Source organism: Erpetoichthys calabaricus, chromosome 10, assembly GCF_900747795.2.
Source record: "Erpetoichthys calabaricus chromosome 10, fErpCal1.3, whole genome shotgun sequence".
NCBI lineage: Eukaryota > Metazoa > Chordata > Cladistia > Polypteriformes > Polypteridae > Erpetoichthys > Erpetoichthys calabaricus.
The window spans coordinates 1370174-1389789 of record NC_041403.2 but is presented as its reverse complement, the minus strand read 5'-3'; the positions used below and the strand labels follow the sequence as shown (position 1 = coordinate 1389789).

General features: G+C 42.6%; 1 protein-coding gene across 1 annotated transcript in view; it reads left to right on the top strand.

Annotated features, from left to right (window-relative positions):
• LOC127529430 (interferon-induced protein 44-like) overlaps positions 1-12023 on the top strand; it is a 57017-nt gene extending 44994 nt beyond the window's left edge. Inside the window, exons 3-7 of the mRNA XM_051932941.1 lie at positions 2333-2599; positions 5733-5888; positions 7279-7450; positions 9809-9909; positions 11829-12023. Coding sequence (XP_051788901.1) covers positions 2333-2599; positions 5733-5888; positions 7279-7450; positions 9809-9909; positions 11829-12011 — 879 coding nt within the window. The 3' untranslated portion in view covers positions 12012-12023. The remainder of the gene's footprint in view (positions 1-2332; positions 2600-5732; positions 5889-7278; positions 7451-9808; positions 9910-11828) is intronic.
• Positions 12024-19616: the final 7593 nt, after the last annotated feature.

Genomic DNA, 19616 nt, shown 5'->3' with positions numbered 1-19616 from the left:
TTAATGCTATACTTTTGATTATTTATTTATTATTCTAATTTAATTTCATTCATTTTGACACAAATAATATTTCATACTTGAAAGTACTCAGATGGCCAGTCTTTCTGACCTGATAGGTTTCCACTCTGACTCTCCCCAGGATGAGCAGTTAATGTCATGGAGAAAACCTTTTCAGAAAAAACAAGCAGAGTCTTCAGACAGGTAGTCCGAATTAGATTTTATTGCACAGCATAGGAAACCATCGCAGAGCACATAAAACCGTCTCAGTTCAATGAAGTGAGCCCCTTGCTCTGGGCGAGCCTCATATTTATTACAATTCTTATCTCAAAATGTCCCCCCTTCACACCGTTTCCCATCATCTACTTTACAGGGTTTCTCATGATAATGACCTTACTCAGTACTTTTTCTCGTAACAATAACCTTGCCCCATTAATGTCTCCATAACAATCTTCTTCCCAGTAGACCTGCTCATAACAATTTCCTTCCCAATCTACACTTTCTCATAACAGTCATTTTTGCTTGAAGGACGTACTTGACACCTGGAGGTGAGCATCACCCAATCACCTCTTCCTTCATTCACACATTCCTAATCCTGGGCTGTTAAAGACCGATGGCCTTTTGATTAATCAATTCTCGCCATTAAGTTGTAGTCAGGAGGACCCACATTTGAAAACTGGACTGCTCAATTAATGATTCAACAAATGATTACTTGTTCCACTGGCTCCCCTTAAGGCTAAAATCATAGGCGGCTGTGCCAGTAAGTGGCAGCATGCAGCTTCACTGATCAGGGCTAAGGTGTGGACAAGCATGGTGCTTCCTAATTGCTTAGAAGAAAGACAAAAACACAAGCCTTAAATGATTAATTCTTCCATAGCTTAAAGCTCACTACATTCTGCTGTAACTTGATTTTTTATTATAATGATTCATAAAGAGGAACTGACATATAAACTTAAATGCGATCTAAAATATATTTATTAGTGCTAATGTGAAAACCTTTGAACATTGACAGTCAGCTGCACTGTCAGGCAGAGGCACGCAAACACACATTGTCTCTGACTTGCTAGCAGAGGGGCTGAGCTGCTGCGAATGGAAGCAAGTGGCCTTGGGCTTACAGACATCCGCTTAACGAAGAGAAAGACCCTAGACTTTAATAATAAACTCTTAAACTCTTCTCTATCTCAAACTAGCTAACACAATTCATTTTGCTTTAACTTGATCACCTAAGGTATTGATGAGCCTTAATATAGAAATTTAAATGCCATTTAAAATGTTTGTATGTTTAGGGACTAGTAGAGGACTTGCTTAGTTGTCTTGAGATTTAAGACCTTGAACGCTTGTGGAAGCTTGTTTAGTCTTAAGTCAGTCAGAAGCCTCAGCAGCCGTGTTCCCAAAACAAATGCCTGCTTGCTCAGTTCCCTCAGAGAACACAACATCCTTAACTCACTGAAGTTAAAAAAAAAACAAGTTGTCACGCTTGGGTCACAGAATTGCACAGAAAACAGAGGAGGATGAAGAGACTGGAATTTTATTCAAACACTGCAAACAAACATTTGTCTATTTAAAAGGTTTTAAACGTGCTCCTTGACAGGATAGTGTTGACACTTCTGTTTCTCAATTAAAAGTAAGCACAGGTATCTTCTTCTTCGAAGGAGTATGTGTCAGGAGCAGGAAAAGTCTGAGAGAGAGAAGGAGAAGCAAAACAATCGATTCCAAACTGACAGAAGCCCGTACAAGCTTTTTAAGTAAGCGGAGTACCACGCGAGAGGCATATTATGCGACAGAGCTGAAGGTAGTCTGTCAACGTTTTTCAGGGGTTTTCCCAGCAGCATCTGTATTCTCTGGAGGTGCGATCAGCTCCGCAGCTCACAAAGTGAAAAGACAGGCAGACCAGCGGCCATTATGCTAAAATATATGTTGACCTTTCTAGCTGCTTCAAGCATAAGCTTTTAATAGGTAACAGCTCTAAAACTAATAACAAGACACATTGATCCTTCATCTAAATTCTCAATAATGAAAGTGAAGTGAAACGAGCTGTCCACACTCAGAATTGGTCCGCAGTCATATCAAAGGCAGACCCGAGCATCCTATTTGACTTTTCTCACCCAGAGCCATTGCTTCCTCCTCTGTTCCTTCAGCCAGTCATCACTTTTGTCTGCTGACCTGTCAAATTACACTCACTTGTGTGACCTTGAAGAAGCTGAGTGTCTGAAGGCACATTGTAAGTGCTGAAGAATTGCTAAATGACTGGTTGAGGGAACAATGGGAATGCAGCATGGCTGGCTTTGGCCCATAGGTTTTAAAGTGACAAATATGAGTGAGTCTGATCCTAAAGGGAAAATCCCTCGAGTTTCCCTCTGAACTCCCAACTGTTTTTTCTGCTCTGTCTTCCTTTGTAACAAACAGGGTAAAGGATGAACTTCTAAAAGAAATCCGATTCTACGAGAGTCTGACAGAGTCAGTGGAAGAGCCCAGAATCCTCCTGATCGGGCAGATTGGAGCTGGTAAAAGCAGCTTCTTCAATTCAGTGAACAGCACCTTCAGAGGTCATGTGATTCTGCAGGCCACATCTGGGCATGGAGACACCAGTGTAAGCAAACAGGTAAGTGTGGGGCAGAAAGAAGAATTGGGCAATGAAGTTCCAATTAGCCTTATGGTCATCTCTCTAGTCACTCAGTGTCTCCAGTTCAGATATTTAATGCTGTGGATAACTGCTGGGCTCAGCACCAGATCAGACATCAGCATAGCCCTCAAGTCATATGGGGTGTGGAGCTTATGGACATGTGACTTACTAGCCCTAGGCTTTTCTTGTTTGTGCTCTGCTGAAAAAGACTGGCAAATCTATACTGGGCTAAGGGCAAGCCCAGCTAAAGAAATTAATTCAGAAGAAGCAGAAGAAAGGGAAGGAGAAAGAAAAGGGTAAGCTGAAGGTGAACGTGAGGAAACTGAATGCTGGGAAAATGACTGACAAAGGAAGAGAGTTGGCAGATTTGATGGAAAGGAGGAAAGTTGAAGTGTTCTGTGTGTTGGAAGCAAGGTTGGAAGGGGAATACGGCAAGAGAATCAGGAGGAGGCTTGGCTTGGAAGTTGTTGCACAGTGGAGCAGATGAGCAAGGAGAAATAGTGTAGGTCTAGTAGTATCTAAACAACATAAGGATGGCCTTGTCAGTGTGAATATGAGGAGTGATAGTGTCATGAGTGTCAATCTGGGCCTTAGTGAGACTGTAGTTGATGTCATTTGTGCGTATACAGTACTCCTCAAGTGGCCTGTGAGGAAGAGGAAAAGGATGTTTTCTGGGTATAAATGGATGAAGAGCTTCGGGTGGTAGGAGAGGGAGAAAAGGTGATTGTTGGTGAGTGATCTAAATGGGCTTGTGGGAAAGAGTAGAGAGATGATAGAGTGGGGACATGGAGGATTAGGAGTAGGGGAGAGAAACTGGGAGTGGGGAAATAGTGGAGGAGGAGAAAGCCATTTGAAATAGATAAAGAATTGAAAGGTCATAGATTTGGAAAGTGTGACAGTGCAGCATAAAGTGGAGGTTATGGACAAGGAGAGCAGAGTCAGCAGGAGAATAAAACCAGAGCAAGAAGAGTCAAGGAAAAAATGCCAGAGATTTGAAGGGGAAAGGTTTAGGAACAGGTTTAGGGAGAAAGTCTTAAATAAAGTGCAGTCATTTGAGAGTGTACAGGAATGGTGGGAGGAGAATGGCAAATGAGTAGGTTGGTAGTAGGTAGGGCGACAGGAAGGAGACTCTGTAAGGACAACGAGACATGATGGTGGAACAGAGGGGTGCAGGATGTGATAAAGGCTAAGAAGGAGGCAAAGAAGACATGTACCAATGAAGGAGGGAGGAAAACTGAGAAATGTACAGGCATTCAAACAATGAGGCAAACAGGGCAGTAGCAAGTGCCAAGTGCCATTGTGAGTTCAGACTGAGTGTCCCTAATTGTCATATTTGCAAAACAAAGGCAAGCAGTTGGCACAGTGATAAAGAGCTACGTGTCTCCTCGCTTATGTCAGGAAAACTAATGTGGTCAAGGACAACAAACATTTTCACAGGATTCAGTGATTTTAGTGTTAAATGTATATCTATCTTAAGTTTGAATTATTTTTTTTTTTACTATTTATACATTATTTTTCTTATCTAATTCTAATTTGTTTCTTTATATTTAATTATTTTTTTGACATTTTATAAAACACTGTGAGCTACATAGTTTGTATGAAGATGTGCTATAAAAATAAATGTTGTTATTGGCTGAGTAGCAGGATTAGGAAACTGAATGCTTTCTGGATTTTTATTTTGTTGTTGACTTTGTACCTCCAGTCACAGCTCATTCTTGCATTTATTTTACTAGTTGTCCCCCGCTGCTTTGCCCACATAGTAGTGAAACAGGACAAACTTTAAAAATTATTTAAAAAATAAAAAAAAATGTAATTCTATCCAAGCGAAAGGTCAAACGTTGGCACCGTTTCTGATCGTGTTCAGCTCTGACAGGAGAGCGTCCCCTGCGTGGGGAGAAGAGCATGTGGCCGTGATATCTCTGCCAATGAGCAGCTACCCTCTAAAACACACATAGCTCTGGTCTCCAAAACATCAAACGTTACTCCTTATCAATCTGTAGATGATAAAGTCTGCTGAACAAACAGGTGTCACTAGCTTAGGGAAGGCAAGGTGCACTCCAACACATGGCGAGAAGTAGAGCGACTCGAACAAAGAGGCTGGCGTGTGAGTGAGGAGGGCCCCACCTGCTTCCCCCTCCCCTCAGCCCGCAGCCTCTCTCTCGGATTTGTGCGAATAAATTGGAACCACAAGCGCACTATAATACAATGAGAGAAGTCACAAAATCAACCAGAATGTTGAAGCAAATGATAGGAAAAAAAACCAATCTTAATCCATTAAGTAGTTCTCTCGTGAAAAGCATGCATACATACAGACAGACGTTAGATTTTATATATATATATATATATATAGTGTGTGGTAGATGGCTGTAGCTCTTACCCAACCAGGATGCCTGGAGAAATGAAGGACCGGGAGAGAAACAATATTTTCCCCAAGACACAAGAGAGGGCAGCCACCCTGGTTTGCATCAAGGCCACGGGATCAGAGCTTGGAAGCTCAACCCTGTTGGGGCCCATAGCCACCGCCAGGAGGAGCCTGGACATTTGTGGAGCCCAGGACAGCAGGACTTCTGCCACACTGGGGAGTGCTGCCAGAATAAGATCTGGGGACACCTGGAGTATTTCTGGGTGCCCATGCAGCACTCGGGAGTACTGCTGGAAGTTAGTAGGACAGCACCTGGACCCCTTCCAGGTACAATATAAGGAAGCTGCCTCACTCCATTCCGGAGTCAGGAGGTGGAGGAGTGAAGGCAGCAGAGAAGAGAGAGAAAGAAAGATGGGACTGAGATTATTGTTGGCGATTTGTGCCCTGTGTTGTGCTGTACCTAAGAAAGAGACAATAAAGCGTGTGCTTTGGGACTTGTGTGTCTTGGCGTCTGTCTGAGCTGAATTTACCACAATAGATAAGCTGTGGGAATTTACTACTGAAGATGGGCAGCTGGATTTGCACTCACTGAATTCCTCATTAATTTTAGACACAGTTGCTCTTTAGTTTTTATACTTGTTTTATGTGAACATTTTTGATGTTTCTGTTATTAATGCAAAGCACTTTTAGATATTTATATGTATGAAATTGTGCTATAGGAGTAAATGTCGACTTTGTTTTCACATGCAGTACCGAACATATCCAGTTTACGATGGAAAAGGTGGAAAGAGGCTGCCATACGTCCTGTGTGACACAATGGGTCTAGAAGACAGTGACTATGATGAAGGGATCCGTGTGGAAGACATCATCAGCGTCATTAAAGGACACGTCCCAGACTTGTATGAGGTGAGACTCGCCTGTCATTTTACTGATGTCAGAGTAAACTCATGACATAAAACTTATATCTGGAAGTATTATCAAGTAAAATAAATAATTATTGAAGGTGGACTGTGCGCATGTGTTAAAAAAAGAAAGACAAAAAATCTGAGAACTTGGAGGTAATGTCTATGGAGCCAGGGTTCACCTTAAAGTGTAGTGAAGTGACGATGGTCACCACAAACAGGTATCACTGATGCATTGTTTTTACTGTGTAGCAGTGCTACTATTAGTTAAAACTGCATCTCCCAGCAGTCCCTGCAGGAGCTGTTGGGGTCAAAGGTGGTCAGAGGGGTTTAAAAGGAGGGCAGGTGTCCTAGGAGACAGAGGTGTGTTTTTGTTATTGTATTTTGTGTTCCGTTTACCTGTCGGACTGCCTCCTGTTGATTAAGCCGTATTTAGTCTTTGTGTCCTGGATTGTTTCATTGTTGGGTCTGGATCGTCTTCTGTCTACCTGTGTGCTGAGGACTGATAGTGGATTCATTGGCTTCCCCGCAAGAAAGGGAGCGCTCCTGAACCATCCATCTGTCTTCACCCTTACAGTGTCTACCGGTAGGACTGTTTTTTGCACTGCAACTTGCCTTTTCACAGCACATACTCAGCTAGGTCTGGTGACCACCATGTAAGCTCCAAGTATTTCAGTTTGCTGTCTTCTCCATCCTGTCGGTAGAAACAATATGGCAGTTTCTCTGTAGAAAAATGAGGAGCTTCTTAACAATGTGATGGGACAGACTCTCACGGAAATTCAACTGTGCATAAATGGACTAATTGTGATCAATGTTCCCTCTGAGTTGTGTAGATGCGCAGGGTGCCATGCAGCGCTGTAGAACTGCCTCACAGGTGTTAATGATTCACAATGCCATCACCATTCATTCCCCACATAGTATCTTCAAGAGGACCTACTCCAGATATAGTCAATGATACCTCTAAGCCCACAATACCTCACAGGGAAATGGCTGTGTGCTGTTGCTTTGTGGCACTTCACAAGGGACCCCTCTCCACTCCCCACAATTCAACTAAGTATTGGTGCTCTTTGCTTCCACCAATCAGAATTGATAAATTTGCTAGTAAACTGGACATATGTTGTTCACATCTGTTTGGTAGATTAAAATTAGAATGAACATTGGCTGTGACATGAAAATAAAAAGAGAATTATCCACTGGCATATGAAAAAGTTCAAATATGTAGTAAAGGTGACCACTTTATTCATGATCAGCAGTCAAGTATGAAGGTCTAACAGGAAGCAAACTAATGGGTACCCAGTGAAGAATTAGAAATAACAAGCAGAACTGTAGATAATGTATAGGTGAGTGAGGACAGTGTGACTGTATCTCATGTTAAACTGATCGTGTCTCTCTAGTTCAATCCCAAGGCACCGATAACCAGAAATGACAAGCGCTACCGAGAGAATCCCAGCCTGGCTGATAAGGTGCACTGCGTTGTCTTCGTGGTTGAAGCAGACACAATCAGCCTCCTTGGTAAAAATCTGCTGTCGAAATTTAAGATCATCCGCAATGAACTGACCAGCATTGGTGAGTACCTGTAGCCCCTGGCAGAAGATGATGGGATATTAGGAATGAGACAAATGAGTCAATGAGATTATATGCAGCACCCCATTGCATCATCACATTGAATGAAGATGGGCATTCTGTGCCAGTATCTACAGACACACGCTACCTGGCCTACTTGAGTTCATTCCATTTAGCGTAACAAGAATCTCTTATTAACTTACTTCACACCTTGTACAGTAAATGATGTGATGTGTCCGTGTGACTGTTGTCTCTCGTAGTGTGTTTCAATATTCTTTTCATCTTATTGATTGTGATTAAATGTGCTGCAGTGAGGTACAGTCCTAGTCAGGTGCTACATATGAAATGTGTGCCATATAGCATCTGAACAATTTAGTACAGTGAGTACTTAGAGGCATCAAATATACAAGAAAGATAAAGATTGGAAAGGAAGACATTGAGACATCCAAAGTGGGACTGGTACCTGTAGGAGTCTGCTGACATATGCAGAAGGTCTGGATAAAGAGTCATGTCTTCAGAATGTGCCTCACATACCAAGCACACCCTTTTACCTCCTGGCCTGTTTCCCCCATCTCTTCACTCAGTGTATTTGACCAGATGCATCTTAAAATCCCATTCTGGGGTCACTTGCTGCACAACTCCAGTAAAATCAGGCTGGAACACCATCTAGTGACCCTTTGTGCTTCTGCATCTGTGCGTCTTTTAAAATGTCACCACCTTGGTGTGTCTGCAATCCTAGTCTGGACATCCCTCTTCTCTACAAGATGATCAATTGGGTTTCATCCATAGGTTCAGTCACATTGACAGACCTCACTGGTAAAGTGTCAATAATCTGCTGTAGTTGGTGGTGTGTATCCATCCTTAACTGACTAAATCTACTAACTGCAATGTCCTTTCTGTTCCTTTTCTAACCTTTCTGGCAGACATCCTCTGTTTTATGTTAACTTGTCACTGTCATGATGTCATCCTGAGTATGTATGACTTTCTGAATTATTTTATTGACCCTCTTCTGTTTGGACAAAATGCCTTAAATGTCCTTGTTGTCTTCTCCAACACTGTGTTGCAAAGGGACACAGAATGTCACCCCAAGTCTCTCTTACAGTATTTAATCTGCAGAGCTGGGACTTGTTGCATTTTTTCACAATTGTGTAACAAAATAAGCAAAATCTGGAAAACAAAATATTTATTATGCTGCACAACTAACACAATTGGAAGTTAAATAACTACAGACATTGATATTAATATACCTAATATCTGAGAGGAACTGATATTCCTGGAGTTACTACTGAGTGATGGAGAAAAGCAGATGATGGAAGGCACCATAAAGGGCAATGCAAAAATGTACTTAGAAAGCAAGCAAGCAGATTAAAAACTAGAAAAGGTAAAATGAAAAAAGTCATAAAGTTGCAAAACCAGAATCAAAGTATGAAAAACAAAGAAGGCCTCAAGCCAAGATGGTCAGCTTAGTCATCTTCACACAGTGTTGTTTAGTTTATCGTGTTAATTGCTTCACAAAAACTCCTACAATGCAGCGTATCACAGGCAATAAGCTGAAGCATCACACTCTTATTTAATGGACTTGTTAGACTTTAATAATTTATCTGAAAACAGATGAATATTCCAGTGAACTGAAAAGACACACAAAGCAGTAATAAATAACTAATATCAGCAGCAAATCCAATACCCCAGCAACTAACAACCGGAAACACCATCCACAGTCCTCAGTGCTTATAATATGAAACCCTTTTCAGTTATGAATAATTCAAACTTGTATGTTGCCAATTAAAATGACATGAATAGCATCCCACATTCTTAGAAAAATCTAAAACTCTCACCAGATCACTTTGTGGAGAATCAATCACGGAGTTCAGCTTCCTTGACCCAGTAGTCCTAAGGACATCCTCAACCTGGCACTGCTGTTACATTGGCATAACCGCTGACTGTGTCTGCTTTTATGTGAGCTATAAAGTAACTGATTATCATTACCAAAATCCTGGGTGAGACTAGTTTTGGTGTTGACCACGTCAGATCTGCTGTGAGGTTCTGCAGAACAAACAAAAAATCCACAACAGTGAAGGCAAGCTGACTCAGTCCTGCCATGGGCCTTGAGACTGCGGCAACTGCGATAAATCAAACTACTGAAGAAATGGCAAAGATATAATAGTCTTATGTAACAACAATGAAAAACAAAAATAGAATTATTATAGAAATATAATAATTTAATAGTTTTAGATTGAAAATTAGGTTTTCTGATTCACCCTTAATGATTTGGTAGTGACAATTTCATCTAGTGAGACAATGATTTGACAAATGGGACACAGAATTGGAAAATTACATGGACTTTCTTCTCTTATCCTGCAGGTGTTCCTCAGCTTGTGCTGGCCACTAAGATAGACCAAGCTTGTCCTGAGATTAAAAATGACCTGACCAAAGTATATAGGAGCCGCTACCTTGAAGAGAAGGTGAGTCAAAGTGACAGATGGTGGACAAAATGTCATGAGTGTGATGTGATCATAAGAAGTAAAGTAATAAAACATGTAAAGTCAGCCCATCTAACAAGAAAGGGCCATCTGAACCTTTAGAGATTTCTCAGCTATTGTGCCACTTTTCTTCTTTACTACTCGTCATGACAATGAATTACCTGAATGTGATAAAGTGTTCATTGTTTATTATCAGCTCTTCTTTCTTGTTTGGTATTATTAAAGTCTTTTAAGTGGTAAAGTCTCTACCATTATTCAAGTGTCATCCAGGAGCTCAAAAGTAGCACTGGCTGACAGGTCGTGTCGTGTGTCTGACACCATATGAGAATCATGTGGCAGTTCTCCAGTGCAGAAGAAGAGAGCCATCATGAAGGGGACATCAACTAAAGTATTCACAGAGAGAGAGAGACAGAGGAGAATTAACGCTGGGAATTTGTTGGGCCCACCTGTCTCTGTCTTATCTTTCAAAAATGTGTCCATATGATGGGTTCAACCACAGCCTTGACTTATCGTATACCTGTGTTTCTTTACAAAAACTACTACTGCATCACTTAGTTAGTGTTAAGTGAGAAATACACAGTTTGAAGATGGGCTCCCTCTCTGCCACTAAATGAAGTTTGTCCAGATCGTCCTAAACTAGTGTCACTGTTACAAGGCTCATCAAGTCTCTCACTACCTGCTTTCTGTATCTCTGTAGTGCCTGAAGTGCAGGTTTGGTGTTAAAGCCTCATGCGTTTGTGTCCTTTTGCACTCACTTTTCTCATGTCAGTCAGTCATTTCCCAACCCGCTATATCCTAACACAGGGTCACGGGGGTCTGCTGGAGCCAATCCCAGCCAGCACAAGGAGCAAGGCAGGAACAAATCCCCAGGCAGGGCGCCAGCCCACTGCAGCACTTTTCTCATTTCAAACCAATTCTCTTCCTTCCCATAAATATATATAACCTGTGGGGGACGGCTGGGGCCCTTACCCAGGCAGGATGTCTTGATTATGGAAGGACTTGAGGAGAGAGTATCTGCAGGACAGCTTCTCCCCTGGACCGACAGAGGGCAACCCCTTTGGTTTCCATGGGCCCCAACAGGGTTGAGCATCTATGCTCATGACTTGTGGTCACCACCAGGGGGCGCATGGACGTTGTAGTGGCCCTATTTGGCAGCATTTCCACCACACCCGGAAGTGCTGCCAAAAGAAGCTCGTTGGGCAATTGAAGTTCTTCCAGGTGCCCTATAAAAAGGGGCCTGTTGCAAGGAGTCGGGAGGAAGAGGACAAAGCCTGTTGTGGAGGACTGAAGGCAAAGGGACTGTGCTTTAATAATAATAATAATAATTCATTACATTTATATAGCACTTTTCTCAGTACTCAAATCGCTATCCACACAGGGAGGAACCGGGAAGCGAACCCACAAACTTCCACAGTCTCCTTACAGCAGAGCAGCAGCAGCACTACCAGTGCGCCACCTGTGGAGTGCAAATGTAAATAAACCGCGTGCTGTGAGAGAACTTGTGTGTAAGTCTGTCTGTCGGTGTTAGGGTGGCTGTATGCGCCTGGCCATCACAATCCTAATAAATATTCATTCAGTCAAACTTGTTTTTATTTGCTTTTATGGTGAAAACCAAGTCAAAGTTTGGCTTGTTCTTTCCGTATTTGCACATCATGTCATCATAAGTCACTTAACCAACCTGTGCTGTCAGAGCGTCAGCGAGGGGATCATTGTCAAGGTTTGCAAAAATCTACTTATGTTAGGCAAATTTAAACATTTGAAGATGAACATAATCCAGTCAGTTAATGCAGCTCAGATGCTTCCACTCCTAATAATTTGAGTGTCACCTGGGTTTGTCTTTCTCTAGTCTTTCTTATCGTGATGTCCCTCTCAGTTCACCCTTTTTTCTGTTTTGCTTGCAGATCTCTCAGCTTGGACAGATTCTAGGTGTTCCTATCTCCTCAATCTCTCCAGTTAAGAACTACTCAACGGTGACGGAGGTCAGTCTTCAAGTGGACATTTTGCTCCTGAAGGCCCTGCAGCAGATGCTGAGAGCCGCTGATGCCTGCTTTGATGATATGAAGCTGAAAGGCCTCGCTCAGTGAAGCAGATCCTGATATTTTCATTCTGCAGTGCTTCAACTATTTGACTCCATTTGTCCATTTTTATATTATAAAGTGGCTTAATCCATGACCAGATTGGGTAATTGGAACTTCAGTCAACACACACACACACACACAATGCCATTTCAGACACACAGCAATGAATCTAAGGGTTTGCGAGGATCTGGAGAAACCCAAAGAGACACTGAGAAGTAGAGCAAAGTCCACCTGTCCCTTTTGAGACGTTCAACAGCATGTAGTAGTCATGTGGAGGTGCTGGGAATTCTATGACGCTGCTTCTCTAATATATGGCACATTTGTTGGCTTGCTTGACTTTATTCATCGTTTCACATTACTTAACATGGACACACAGCATTATGTGAATTTTATGATCTTGGTAACAGATGTATAAATAAACTTGTAATCAAGCTCACTGTGGAATATACTGTAATAAAAATTAATATTAATTTAAAGTGTGTGGTTGTCTGAGCCAATAACAGGTTATTGATATAATAGTGAAATTTGCAGAAAAATTTAACAAAAAAATGTGCAATGGTGATCAGTAAAAGTTTTAACAAAAGGATGCTCTTTAACGACTGGTTTTATTTATTTATTTTTTTTATTTATTAATTTTTATTGTAATCATTCCATACAAACAGATCAATTTATAACCAAACAAAATTGAAGACAAATCAAACCCCACCCCTGAGAAGGAGAGCTCAGCCAAAGGAGAATTGCTTAGGGCTTTTTAATAAGGCAACAATAAACAAAAGAAAGGGAGAAATAAATATATATGAAAATAAGAGATGGAGAAGGGAATTAAATGCGGTAATAGTTATTTCTCTTATTCCAAAATATTATTGATTAGATCCTGCCAGGTTTTGAAAAAATTTTGTACAGATCCTCTAAGTGAGAATATGATTTTTTCCAATTTCAAATAATATAAAACATCGGTTTCCCACTGACTTATCAGAGGAGACTTAGGATTCATTCAATTTAACAGAATAAGTCTGCATGCCACAAGTGTAGTGAATGCAATCACCGTTTGCTTGTCCTTCTCCACTTCAAGTCCGTCTGGAAGAACACCAGACACAGCTGTTAATGGGTTAACAACTGGTTTTAAAGGCTTTGAAATCGAATCTCTCTAAAAGGCTGTGGAGCTCCTCTCCTTGATGCCTCCTTTCAGGTGGTCTTGTTTTTATAGGCCAGGTCCTGGAGGGGGTGAAGCCAGTTGCCCTCAATGGATGTTTTTTCTGTGCTGTGGAACAATAAGAAGATAAGGAAGTTAGCGGCAGCGCCCCCTCTCAGCTTGGGGTGGTATCACATTCCTGTGAAGAACTCAGAAAGTGACCCTCTGGCACGCATGTGTGATACGTGATATTTCTAGCATCTGCATGTTCTTCTTGTGTCTGTGTGGTTTCCTTTCCATTTTTCTTTCACATCATGATGATGTCCAGTATGCTTTGGGTAAACCTCCAACTTTAAACTGACTCAGAGTGATTAAGTGGATCCAGGGGTGGGCTGGCATTCTGTCCAGAGTTGAGTCCAAGAAAGACTGCTGGCCCCTGTGGTCCTCAGCTGGATTAAGTTGGTTTGAAGACTGATGGATGGCTTCTTAATTTCAGTTGTCAAACTCATATGTTGGTGCCCCCTAGTAGATGCTGATTTTCATTCCTTGTAGATGAGATTATTCCTACCTGTGAGGGGACTCCTCATATAATGAAAATGTAACAAAAAAAGTGATCTTTGCCCATAACTATTTTTAAAACGTATTACAGGATCAAGTTCACATGTGCTGATCCTAATGATATGTTGATGTCTTGTGGTATCAGACTGTGGAACTATATTACACAACAAGGGAGAAAGATAATAATACTGAAGGTAAAAATAAAATCTTATTGCCAAATTACTTATGTAGTTAGAAAACATGAGTGCCTCCGCTCTGGATAAAGCAACACAATGGTGAGTCCAAAAAGGGAACTGAACATGAAGCTCGTATGCCCTGTTAAAATGGTGTCCTGGTAATGGAGCGTCTGTCTGGCAGGCCGCAGTTTGTGAGACTCGAGGACTGTGTGACTAACACTGGAGCATCACAAGGACAGACCTGTCTGCTCTTCTCTTCACTCTGCATACCTCCGACTAGAAATGTAACAGCGGGTCAGCTTAGTTGGAGTAATTCTCATGAGGATTCTGCACTTTTTGATCAGGGGGATGAGACAGATGAGAGGAGTCAGGTGGAGAAGTTTGTTTCTTGGTGCAAAGACAATTATCTTCATCTTAACATCAGCAAAACCAAGGAAATGCTTACTGACTTTCACTACACCAAAGAGCCTCTATGTCCAGTCACTTTTCAAGGAGTGGATGTTGAGGTGGCCCACTTATGCAAATACTTGGGGGCTTTGGGGAAAGGGTGGTCTACACCCCAAACTACACATGGATGGTGTAGTTGCGTTTTCTCAAAGTTTTCAAAGTTCAGCGGCTCTAACTTAAAAAATAGGATTCAACAAAGGCCTGACATGCAGAAATGATTCCACAGACAAAATATCTTCGTTTTTAAGTGTTTAGTTAAATTTCAAAATAAAACAGTTCACACAAAAAAGAAAATTAATATAGCAAAAAAAGGAAAAAATGTTTAAAAAGAAAAGTTCAGTTCTAAGCATAATCATGTTACATCTAAAATCGTTACCAAACACTTATAATTTCTGAACCATTTCAAAACGGTCAAAAAACTGTATGCTTATCCCATTTCTAACTTGAAAATGGGTCTTTCAAGTCCCTGCTTACTGGGACCTGCTCTAAACACAACTAGAGCTTATTATTACACTGTTTCTCAGTTATAGCAAGAAGATTCTATATCTTGCTGACTTATAGGGGGAGAGACTATAGCATTGTCTATGACTATGGAAGAAATTATATTCTATTCAAATTAAGCAAACATTAATATGAGTTTAACTCAAAACTTTAACTTTCTAAGATTGGCTCTTACAAGATAGATAGATAGATAGATAGATAGATAGATAGATAGATAGATAGATAGATAGATAGATAGATAGATAGATAGATAGATAGATAGATAGATAGATAGATAGATAGATAGATAGATAGATACTTTATTAATAGATAGCAGTGTTGTCAGGAAACTTTTGCACGTGGCAGGACTCTGAGTTTTATTGGAAGTCCGATGTATGTTGGCTGAACAGGACCGGAGAAAGTACAGTCCCCTGTGGCGCTCCTGTGTTGCTGACCACAACGTCAGACCTGCAATTCCCGAGACGCACATACTGAGGTCTGTTTGTAAGATAGTCCACGATCCATGCCACTAGGTATGAATCTACTCCCATCTCAGTCAGTTTGACCCTAAGGAGTAGAGGTTGAATGGTGTTGAAGGCACAAGAGAAGTCCAGAAACATAATTTTTACAGCACCATTGCCTCTGTCCAAGTGGGAGAGGGATCAGTGTAGCATATAGATGACGGCATCCTCCGCTCCCACCTTCTCCTGGTATGAGAACTGCAGAGGGTCAAGGGCATGGCGTACCTGTGGCCTCAGGTGGTGAAGCAACAGCCTCTCCATGGTCTTCATCACATGTGACATCAGAACGACAGGCTGGAAGTCATTCAGCTCACTAGGACGTGATACCTTTGGGACTGGGGTGATACAAGATGTTTTCCAAAGCCTCGGGACTCTCCCCTGTTCCAGGCTCAGGTTGAAAATGCACTGTAGAGGACCCCCCAGCTCCAGTGCACAGACCTTCAGCAGTCTTCTTAAATTCTTAAATTGCTTCTTTAATCCGTTCGCAGCTCTCCACCAGCGACTTTGGTCTTCTAAATGTGCTGATAAAAACAAGCTGCAAGCAGCCAGCTATTCCATCCCCCCACCGACTTAGAACGTGCACGAACTTCTCCCAGCTCAGGCCTTGATTGATTATCTGGGAGTGAAGTGGAGTTTTAGAGTGGAAATAATAAATTGGAATTTGGAACACACGCATTTTATGTGTGTTCCGTTTCTACAGTAATCTGTGTAAACACATTTTTAACACAGAAATGTTTTCATATTGTAGTAGTAACTGACAAAATGTAGGCATAAACTATATAATGTATGAAGCCTGAAGTCCAAATATCAAAGAAACACTTTCACAAAAGTGAGGCACTGTCCCTGATGTCCATGCGATGTTGCAGAGGCATGTCAACCAAGACAGTCCTACAACATCCAGAGCCTTGAGGAACTCCGGGCGTATCTCATCCACCCCCGGGGCCCTGCAACAGTTGGGGCAGCCCACCTCCGAGTCCCCAGGCTCTGCTTCCTCATTGGAAGGCATGTTAGTGGGATTGAGGAGGTCTTTGAAGTACTCACCCCATCAACCAAAAACATCCCGAGTCGAGGTCAGCAGCGCACCATCCCTACCATACACAGTGTTGACACTGCACTGCTTCCCCCTCCTGAGATGCCGGATGGTGTACCAGAATCTCCTCCGAAAGTCGTTCTCCATGGCCTACCCAAACTCCTCCCACGCCCGTGTTTTTGCCTCAGCAACCGCCAAAGCCACATTCCGCTTGGCCTGCCGGTACCTATCAGCTGCCTCCAGAGTCCCACAGGACAAACGGGTCCTGTAGGACTCCTTCTTCAGCTTGATGGCATCACTCACTGCCGGTGTACACCAACGGGATCAGGGATTGCTGCCACGACAGGCACTGACCACCTTATGGCCACAGCTCCAGTCAGCCGCCTCAACAATAGAGGCACGGAACATGGCCCATTCGGACTCAATGTCCCCCACCTCCCTCGGGATGTGGTCAAAGTTCTGCCGGAGGTGGGAGTTGAAGCTACTTCTGACAGAGGGCTCTGCCTGACGTTCCCAGCAGACCCTCACAACACATTTGGGCCTACCAGACCTGACTGGCATCCTCCCCCACCATCGGAGCCTATTCACCACCAGGTGGTGATCAGTTGACAGCTCCACCCCTCTCTTCACCCGAGTGTCCAAGACATGTGGCCGCAAGTCCGATGATACAACTACAAAGTCGATCATCAAACTGAGGCCTAGGGTGTCCTGGTGCCAAGTACACATATGAACACCCCTATGCTTGAACATGGTGTTCGTTATGGACACTCCGTGACGAGCACAGAAGCCCAATAACAAAACACCACTCGGGTTCAGATCGGGGGGGCCATTCCTCCCAATCACGCCCTTCCAGGTATCACTGTCATTGCCCACGTGAGCATTGAAGTCTCCCAGCAGTACAAGGGAGTCCCCAGAAGGTATGGCTTCTAGCACACCCTCCAGGGACTCCAGAAAGGATGCATACTCCAAACTGCTGTTTGGCGCATACACGCAAACAACAGTTAGGACCCGTCCCCCCACCCGAAGGTGAAGGGAGGCTACCCTCTCATCCACCGGGGTAAACCCCAATGAACAGGCTCCAAGTAGAGTCCAGCCCCTCTCAAGGAGATTGGTTCCAGAGTACAAACTGTGCGTCGAGGCGAGTCTGACTATATCTAGCCGGAACCTCTCAACCTCACGCACTAGCTCAGGCTCCTTCCCCTTCAGAGAGGTGACATTCCACATCCCAAGAGCCAGCTTCTGTAGCCGAGGATCGGACCGCCAAGGTCCCCACCTTCGGCCACCACCCAACTCACACTGCACCCAACCTCCTTGGCCCCTCCCATAGGTGGTGAGCCCATGGGAAGGGGGACCCACGTTGCCTCTTCGGGCTGTGCCCGGCCGAGCCCCATGGGTGCAGGCCCGGCCACCAGGCGCTCGCCATCGAGCCCCACCTCCAGGCCTGGCTCCAGAGTGGGGCCCCGGTGACCCGCGCCCAGGCAAGGGAAAACGCTGTCCAAAGTTTTTATTCATCATAGAAGGTTTGTTGAACCGCTCTTTGTCTCATCCCTCACCTAGGACCAGTTTGCCTTGGCTGGCCCTACCAGGGGCATAAAGCCCCGGACAACAGAGCTCCTAGGATCATTTGGACATGCAAACCCCTCCACCACGATAAGGTGGCGGTTCAAGGAGGGGATTTTTTGGAAATGTGGTTTATATTTTAAATAAATATAAAGATATCTAGAGAAGGTTAAAAACATAAGCAGACTCGTTTCTTTTTGCATGAAGACAAGTGTTGTGGTTTTTTTGGATGTACAATACCTGCTTGATTATCCTGGCACTTGTAGTCCTAAAGATGCATTGGAATTAGAAGGAAACTAGGAGTTCTAAAGTGCATGAAGTGCATGTACAGTATCTTCAGCCAGGATTATGTGGTTGACAGGTAATTTGGGGCCCATGCTGGTGATGGCTTTTCATGTAGTGAGTTTTCCTGTGGAGAAAGCCCAGTAATTTGCAAAATGGGGCATGTCACGTTTTTAAAAACACACATTTCTCCTTTGTGATGATGTGAATGAAAGGAATAAAAAAAACTGTTTTAACTGGAGTGCAATGGATTACTTTGTAGAAAAGCAGCTGTAGAGAAACAGAACATTGCAAATGAGGATAAAGAGATCAATATTTATTTTCTTCCACCCCAATGAAAAGCTTTAAAACCTTCAAAAAACTCACATTGATTAATTTTACATTTCACAATTATGAAACTGCCTGCAAACTGAGTTTTAGTGTCAGGTTTGTGAAACTGTATGCAAACAAAAACCTACCTATTATACTCATCACTACTGATGACAGTGTGACTGGTGTCGATCATTTGGACTGGATTGTAGATGGTTGTGGTTTTATTTGCACCAAGCTTAGTGTTATGAAAAGATTTATAAGCAGGTTAAAACAATTTGATTTATGTGAAATAAATGGCAATTCTAATGGGGGAAGTAGATTTAATTTATTTAAATCACACATTGTATTTTTAAAGTGCTGAAAACCTTATCTCTTTATTTTTTCACTACATTAAAAGACAAATTTAAATCAAAGTAACTTGAGTACTTAAGTAGCTTTTTAACCTGACACTTATACTCAGATACATTTTTGTGTGACTCCTTTTACTTGGGTACTGGCTTAGGATACTTTGTTACACTTAATATACTTCAAAAACCATGAAGCAATGCAAAAAATGTTTGAAGACAGTCTAAGAAAAAGAATGATGTATGTTTAATGGAAAGGTGTATTATCATGATATTTCCCTCTATCTTACCCTTTACCCAGGGGTAAGTGAACTCATCAGATTCGTTACCAGGTTGATCTGTAGCGGGGCCACATAGTTAGTATTGTAAATGTCAGTTCTGAGTGCGTCTCGTTTCATTGTCCCGTTTGCTGTTTGTATGTGTATCAGTTAATGCCGTCCCCGAAAAGGGGGACGGATGATGGAAGGAGACCACAGCCACAAACCTGGAAAACACCTGTTCACAATTAATCAATCACAGCCGTCACAGGACTATTTAAGCCAGCAGGAGGAGAAGGAAGAGGAGAGGAGAGAAAGGAGACCATTTTGTTTCAACCATGTTTCAACTTACTTGCTGTTTTTTCACATTGCGCCTTTTCACCCGTTTGCTTTTCATTTTGCCAGACTGTCTTTCAACCTCCATCTGCTGAGACCCCGGGGTCGATTCGCCATCCACCATTCGCCGAGGAATCACGGTGAGGTTGCTTCAATCACCGGGAAAGTCAAACAAC